At 37.8% G+C, this 7687-nt stretch overlaps 1 protein-coding gene across 2 annotated transcripts in view; it reads right to left on the bottom strand.

The window, feature by feature from the left end:
• Positions 1–1148: 1148 nt before the first annotated feature.
• Positions 1149–7687, bottom strand: part of LOC113133822 (laminin subunit alpha-3-like) — a 48792-nt gene continuing 42253 nt past the window's right edge. The window contains exons 69-77 of one of the 2 annotated variants that reach the window (XM_026312744.1): positions 7449–7569; positions 4856–4989; positions 4575–4755; positions 4324–4482; positions 4074–4239; positions 3714–3868; positions 3192–3285; positions 2961–3080; positions 1149–2707 (exon numbers count right to left, since the gene is read on the bottom strand). In XM_026312744.1, coding sequence (XP_026168529.1) covers positions 2565–2707; positions 2961–3080; positions 3192–3285; positions 3714–3868; positions 4074–4239; positions 4324–4482; positions 4575–4755; positions 4856–4989; positions 7449–7569 — 1273 coding nt within the window. In that variant the 3' untranslated portion in view covers positions 1149–2564. Of the gene's footprint in view, positions 2708–2960; positions 3081–3191; positions 3286–3713; positions 3869–4073; positions 4240–4323; positions 4483–4574; positions 4756–4855; positions 4990–6444; positions 7080–7448; positions 7570–7687 lie in introns of those variants that run through there. The other variant, XM_026312745.1, reaches the window with a different exon arrangement.

Below are 7687 nucleotides of genomic sequence, written 5' to 3'. Positions count from 1 at the left end.
TCAGACACCCGATACCGGAGGTGAAGAACCGAAAGCGGCCGGCGAGGAGGGAGGTGACGTGCGGTGCGCCTGGTTAGTTTGACGCTACTTACAGACAGAAGAGTCTCAGCCGGTGGCGCAGTTCTGGACAAACGCAGTTAAGTCCATAGTCCATCAGAACCAGGGGGCCAAAGAAGTAACCACCGACTACATGCGTGTTGGAGCTGCTCGCTGTGCCCGCGGTTGTGTTATTGCTGGTCCGTATTGTGCCGCCTGACCGGTGGTTTGTGTGTTCCTGTGCAGACAGGAAGTGTGCTGCATTCACGTGCTGTCGTAATTATCGTCGTCTCTGTCGGATCAGATAGAAGCGTGACCGCAGTAAACCCAACAAAGTGATGACAACAGAGACTTTAAAAGAAGAAAAATGAAATAACCAGTGGTACAGATGTCAATATATTATATGCTCATGTTTGACACTACATATAAAGTGTGCAACAATCCCAAAGCCCCAAAATGTAGAAATTCTGAAGAGGTTGGGTCTACATAAATTGATTAATAGCAAAATTACAAATTATGGCCAGTCAATTATCTCACAAACATCAGTGAAGGTTGAACAATTAACTTCAGCTGTACAGTCCTGGTTGGTTTCTGAGTGCTTGGGAAAATAATATGTCAATAAGTACCTATGAGACACCTAGAAACTTAAGTAATAGCAGTGTTAAATCTCAATTTGTGCGTTTTGTTTAGGCTGATAAATTTCATTTTTTCCCAGGAAGTTAGAATGTTCTGACATTTTATAGACTCATGAGGCGTTAAGGTGTCACACCAAATTCAGTGGTCCATCACACTGAGTTACCTTATAGTATACCACCGAAATTGCTTTTTTCACACTTTATAACACACAATATTTTAATAGCTGGTATCAACTCTATGTTACCTTCATGGACCACAAATTTTTACAGGGTTTGTGACCCGTCATAAGCTGTGGTAGAACTGGATATTGGTTCAACATAATTTTCTATCAGAAAATCAAAAAACGTCCCTGAAGGCAGCATCATAGTGGGCGGGTGAGATCTGCAAGCAGTGTAGGAATTTGGACATAAATTGACATTATGTGTATATTTGAATTATAATCTTCTAATACCAAATTAAACATGAGACCTTTGAAATTAGTTTGAAGTTTGAAATTATATTGATGTAATTTTACAATCAAAAGTATACACACGTTGCTGAGTTCAATTCAACAATGAAGCCTGGATTTCTCAAAAACCGTGTGTTAGTACATGATCACAAGTCAAAAGTCAAAGTTTTCAAATACCTACTTATGTTGTTGAGAAGTATGAATAAAGAACATTACTTAGACAAATGGTTTACAAGTCAGTGATCACAACACAGGAATGCATGTACAAATATGCCCAATTATCATGCATATTTTTTCACATAACACACATTTTGGCAAACAGGTACTATACAGAGCAGATAAGTAAACACCTGCTGGGAAATGTAAATAGATCAAATACATTTTGCATTTGTTGTATCACTTTAGACTTTATAATAATATAGACTAATTGGTCCCTGGATGACTGACCAGAAATGGTGAGACTTGTTCTCATGGCATATTGGCTTTTCAACTCAGAGACATTGCTCCACAAAAATTCAGTACATGCTGTTTTCTGGTGCAACTGATGTTAACAGCAACACAAAAAACTTCATGTATGTGGAAAGGAATGCAAAATGGACACTGAAATCAGAACGACAGTAATACACTATGGGGGGAAAAAAATATGTGATTTCATGGCCTGTGTGAAGATGCCATGTCTATTAAACTAGTTAAAAACCAGAATTTCTACATGCTGACATGTTAGTGTGAATATAAAATAGCTTGGAACCCCCTGATATGCCACGGAAACGAGCACCATGGGTGTAAACATTTAAGTCCAGCAAACAAGCAAAAAAAAAAAAAAAAGATCAGCTAATAATGTTGATCACCATTAAAGCACCATCATAAAAGGCATCATTTGTTTCCTAAAGTGCTTGGTTGCTCAACCTGCAGCCCTGACCAATCACAAGCATATTCAGTAGCATTTGATTAATGGACCAATGCTTTAGGCTGTAAAAACCACTGTTAGAATATGCATTCATGATTTGGTGCTGTAATTTTATTGCGAAATAAATACAGAAATGTTTAACAGAGCAGCAAATATTATGAACTTGTAAGCTGCTGCTTATATCTCTGTTTTATACATTCACATTCACACACATTGAAAGACACACCTCACAATGTACAGAGGAAAAAATAAGGGAACCATGTGGAATTACCTGCATTTATGCATATTTCCTTTTTTCCAACTGCATGTGAATGTTCAAAAGGAATATTTCCCTACATCTGTTAATTAAACAAAGGTCTGATCACATTTTATGACTAATTTGCAGAAAACCAGGTTCCAAAGGGTTCACATGTTTTTCATGCCACTGCACATTCAAACACACAAACACATTCTCTGTCTTGGTAACAGATTGCACATGGTTGGCAGAGGACGTGGTCCCAAGGTTTGTTTAATGATGTTGCAGTGAGGTGCTTTGGCTCAACCTGGACACTCTTTGAGGTTGACTGGACCGAACACACCAGAAAGCCTCTCAAAAGAGATCGAGTCTCCATTAAGCCTCATGTCCTGGATGCATCCCACAAAGGAAGACGCGACAGGCAGCGTATGTTGTGTGGACATTTCTGCAACACACAGGTGCACACGTGATGATTTCATTGTTCCAATTCATTTTTCAGCCAAGCACATTACCTGACATCAACTTGAGGATTTAAATGTTAGTTTGTAGACCTTTCTACAGTGCAAATATATGTATATATGAAAAGAACTGACAACAGCGATTTTTTTCATAATAGACTGTATGTTTGCATTTTGTTGATATGTGCAAAGACACTCAACACAAATTAATTAGATTGATATTAACAGATTAATACTTACCGGGGATGCCACCCACATACAGGGGGTCTTTGGTCAAAGTGGCAGTGGAAGACGGTGGTCCAATCTTATAATTGTCCATTGTGTCAACATGCAGTTGCACAACATTTTTTCTCTTTATTACTAGAAGACACATGGATAGTAACTTAATACAAAAGATGATTTAATCAGTGTCCTTAAAGGTCCTTAAAAGATTGTTCATGGAGTTTCATGAAGTGACTGTGTGTTGTTTACCTGAAATTTTATGAAATGTCCCATCACATAAAGAAGATTTTGGCTTCACTGACACCATGAACTCCCCTTTTCCATTGTTAACCTGTGCCACCACCTGTTAATGGGAGCATGTCAAAATATATTACTTTAAGACAGTACAAGTAAGGAAGACCTGTTTAAAGTCTAGGTTACATTAGGATCTGTTTCTGTCCCCAAAACAGAAAGAGAATGGATCCAAACAGTAGCACAGGGCACTTATTTAATCTGTGAGTGCTGATGTAACAGCAGACAGAGATTCTGTCTGTCAACTCCTTTTGAGTATGCGTGAATGTTATTTTATCATTTTAAATATATCCCTCTTTGTTTTAATCTGTAACTGCCATTTTTTCATTATTTTCTTTTCACAGAGCATTTTGGTCCATTTCGTTGTTTTAAAATGCTCTCCATAAATACATTTGATTAAACTAAGTTTTCAAAAACCTGCCAAAAATTTTATCAATTTTTCTTTTCAAAAAAATAAAAAAAGCTATAGTCAAGTCCCACCTCTCCTCTGAGCATGTAGACACTGAGATAGTGGCCCGTCGTAGATCCATACTGGGTCCTGCTGGAGTCACCAACATGTAGCAGGATTCCAGTCGGACTCCGGGGACGAATATTGAACAGCAGCTCAAAGCTGGATCCCACAATAAAGGAGTCATCTGAAACACAGAAAGCATGTGTGTCGTTCTTGGCACTGCCATAAAATGAACATTCTATATCAATGACTTTGTTTTTTATTGTATCCATGAAGAAACTGAAGTGTTCTTGAAGGAACTTGGGACTCATCATAATGGAAAATCAAAATAGAATCCTTGTTCCTTGATAACTTAACTGCAGTTCATTTCTAGTGTGTGAAGTACTCACTGATAATAACGTGTGTTCCTTTCCCTGAGAAATAAGCCCCTCTTTGTGTCTGTCCCTCGAAGCAGGGGCCAGCACCAAGGTTTGTGGTTGGATTTGACATTGCTTCTCCATTCATTTTAAAATTGCGGACACAGCCAGACACACTTTGCTTTGGAAGAGCTTTCGACTGAAAGTAAAATAAATAGATAAGTATAGAGATTATAATTTGTAAATGAATGTATATGGGTTTGTGTGTGTGTTTTTTTTTTACCTTTAACTGTTTGTGAAGGGATTCAGGGACACTGCCCAGGTACACAGGTGATATGAATTGCTGCATGGATGTCAGTTCCGTGTTTGTCAGCTGACCATCCTGGGCTCTGATCCCATCCACAACTAAACGGAATTTCTTCTTCTCTAAACTGAATATGACCTACAGACATGGTCACCATACAGAATTATGGAGTGAGTATTTTCTTTATTTTTTCTTTTAAGTTGTGATTTGAATGACATGAGCCCACTGACCGAGTGCCACTTTCCATCATTGTACTTCTCCCGGTTAAAGATCTCCTTCTGTTTGCCTACAGACAGTCTGATCCGGCCCTTTGACATGTATAAAGCAAGATGAGAGTGCCCTCCTCTGGTAGCAGCAAAGAACAGCAGACCTTCAGGAGATCGAGTTTTGACATCCAGAGAGAAATGTGGTCTGAGGACAAAAAAAAAATCCCTTTCAGTTTTTGTGTGTGTTGGCTTTGACAGCCATGTGTACTGTGAAATAGTGCATTGAGATAAGACTGATTCCTGACCTGGGCTGCAGGACTTGCAGTGGAAGGCTGTAGCTCAGGCGGCTAACAGGGCCCCACAGGCGATAAGCATTTTGAACCAGGGCAGGCAGTCTACACTCTGACACATTCTCGTTTCTCATTGGCATCACATTATCCTGAAACAAGAGAAACAGAAACACTGACGCACGAGATAAAAAGCTCGGCCTTAAATCTTTGGTAATTCTCCAGGTGGGTTCCACTCTGTCAATAAATGAAGAAGTGATGGTACAATGGAGTGAATGATAGATAACAAATATTGTTAAAAACACAGTGTATTCTGTATTAAACTGGGGCTCCACAAACAAGAAAGTTCTGAAAATGAGATTTTAAGTATTTGTTTTGTTCATGCAGTGATTTAAACCCCAAGTAAATTCACGTTACTATCACAGAACTGTAAGCAAACCAGCAAACATTCATATTTACAGAACTAAAACTAGTCAAACTTTAGATTTTTAGTTTAAAAATTACTTAAATGATTAGCAACATTGTTACGGATACATTTTTATTCTGATTACTATTACAACTTGATTAACAGACCTATGTTAGATAGGTGTCTCCCTAAAAGAATGTGAGTTTTGGTAGGCAGGCAAATAGGCCATCACTATTAACATTGATGGCGACAGGTGGTCCGGTATGGTGGTTCAACTGGACATTAGATCCCTTATTTTGGTTACATTAAGGTTTTTATTATGTTAAGTTTATTTAAGTAGCACAACCCCCAAAATCTTTGACACTAAACCATGTGTTTACTCTCAGCGTAATTAGAATTTGTGCTTGTTTGGTACAAAATGCTTGAAAATAGATGCTTGCACTGTAAAATCTGAGTGATTTAAATTTGGTACAGAATAAATTATGACAGACTTAACTTGTAATAGAGTTGTAGAGCTTATACGACTGTAAACAGTACTGTAAACTCCTCATTTAAAGCTCCTTAAATGGCTCTTGAGGTCTCAAAAATATCAATAATAAGTTAGGGTCAGCTTATAATACAAGATCATATGAAACACTGGATGATACAGTAAGTTATCAATGGGGGGGAAATTCAATAAGGAAACCCCATGAATGACTGAATTTAGGAACAGTTTCATCTGTGTTTGGCTTTCTGTTACTCCTACCCATATTTTGGTCATACTGTCCTTCATGTTTAGCCTGTAGTGTCAAAACAGTTTTGCACTTCTGTGAACTCATGCAGCAGTTGGCATCTCATTAATCAATACATTTTTTGTGTTTTTGAAGATGATGAAAGACAGATTGCAGTTGTGATACGGCCTTCATTCTCATTCAGATGCTCTGAATCAATTACAGAGTTAAATAAATGATGATGGGGATGCAAGAGACACGGTGATGATTTGAAGAAATAGTGTAATCATGCCATTAAGAGCATATAATGAGAGTGACATCTATAAACTGTCAGCACAGCTAGTCTTCCCATATTTCACTGACCCATAATTTAGCTGTGGAATATTGTTTTTCATCTCAGGACATTCTTCCAATCTTCAAAGATCAGCGTGTTGCATCTTTAATGCTGCCCACCCATTCAGGTTTCAAGAGATGTAACACTAGTAACTTAGTTTTGTTTGTCAAATCCTTAAAGTTTATTAGTATAGTTCGATATATATAAATATATACATAGTCTGTGTCATTCTGGCCCACAACAATTTATCTATCCATCCATTAGCTACAGGATTTGTTCGTAAGTGTCACTGGAGGGCTGAATGGTACAATGTGGAAAGGTCAGCAGTTCATCACAGGGCAACAGTTATTCCTTGTGTTTTTTTTTTTTTTTAATTTCCAATTTTATCTGATGCCAAGGTTACATCTACCATGTCAAAACTGGGCATGTCTGTGTATAATGTGTCTGACAGATATGAGTTAGGGGGAACGTGCTTGTGAATGACAATTAGAAAGTGTCTCATTACTGGGTTACATGGAAGAAAGAGAACAGACATGAAATGATTTCAGGATTGTTATTTGTTTTTGAATGTCGGTAATGGATTATTTTAAAAAATAGAATAGACAAGGGTGCAATACATTCTATAATTCTTGTGATTATTGGAACATTCATGCATGTTTTTATTACAGCATCCTGCAAATTAATGAGCTTGTGCAAAAGCTACAAGGGAACTGGTGCAAACTGTCAGTTTTTCATGTCAGTGTTAGATTCTTGTCAGCATCAGCAGGTCTGAGGGCTCCTCTGTCTTCATCTCTGAAAATAAGGCAGCAAAGTACAATGTAAAGAAACACTGTCCAAGTTTCCCAGCAAAAATGTATGAAATTTCCACAAGGGAAAGACTGTATTGGGCACTACTTACTGCTACTGAGGGAAATAAATCACCACCAAGACACTGTGTTCATATGTACACATTATACCTTGAAATAAGATGGACTGCTCCAATAATTTAACATTAACATCTCTTAAAGTTAAAGAACAAGAACCACGTTGATTTGCTTTGGAAAAAAAAACACTTTGCCTGAGAAGTTGTTGCCTTATTTAGAAAAAACAAAACTACTACTAGAATAAATGAGTTACCAACATATATTATAGTATGTGTGAGCATGTGAGAGAATTCCTCACCTTCCTAAAACTCTGATCCAGCATCAGCTGAGCAGGACTGCCTGCAGTACACACATCCAGCAGGATGTCTCCAGAAGTCTTGAAGGAGCTTAAGTCCTCAGCCTTGAACAGATTGGCTGGCCTGTAGGCAAAAAAATTCAATAAATAAAAGTACAGATACAATATAAAGCTGTACCTTACATACAGTAATTTCGGATGTATTTGAAAATTGTTCAGCTATACAATGGAAGGAAGGAAAC

The sequence above is a fragment of the Mastacembelus armatus genome, chromosome 17 (assembly GCF_900324485.2).
Source record: "Mastacembelus armatus chromosome 17, fMasArm1.2, whole genome shotgun sequence".
Lineage (NCBI taxonomy): Eukaryota > Metazoa > Chordata > Actinopteri > Synbranchiformes > Mastacembelidae > Mastacembelus > Mastacembelus armatus.
Note: the sequence above shows the minus strand (reverse complement) of the source record. Positions and strands in the feature narration are given on the sequence as shown.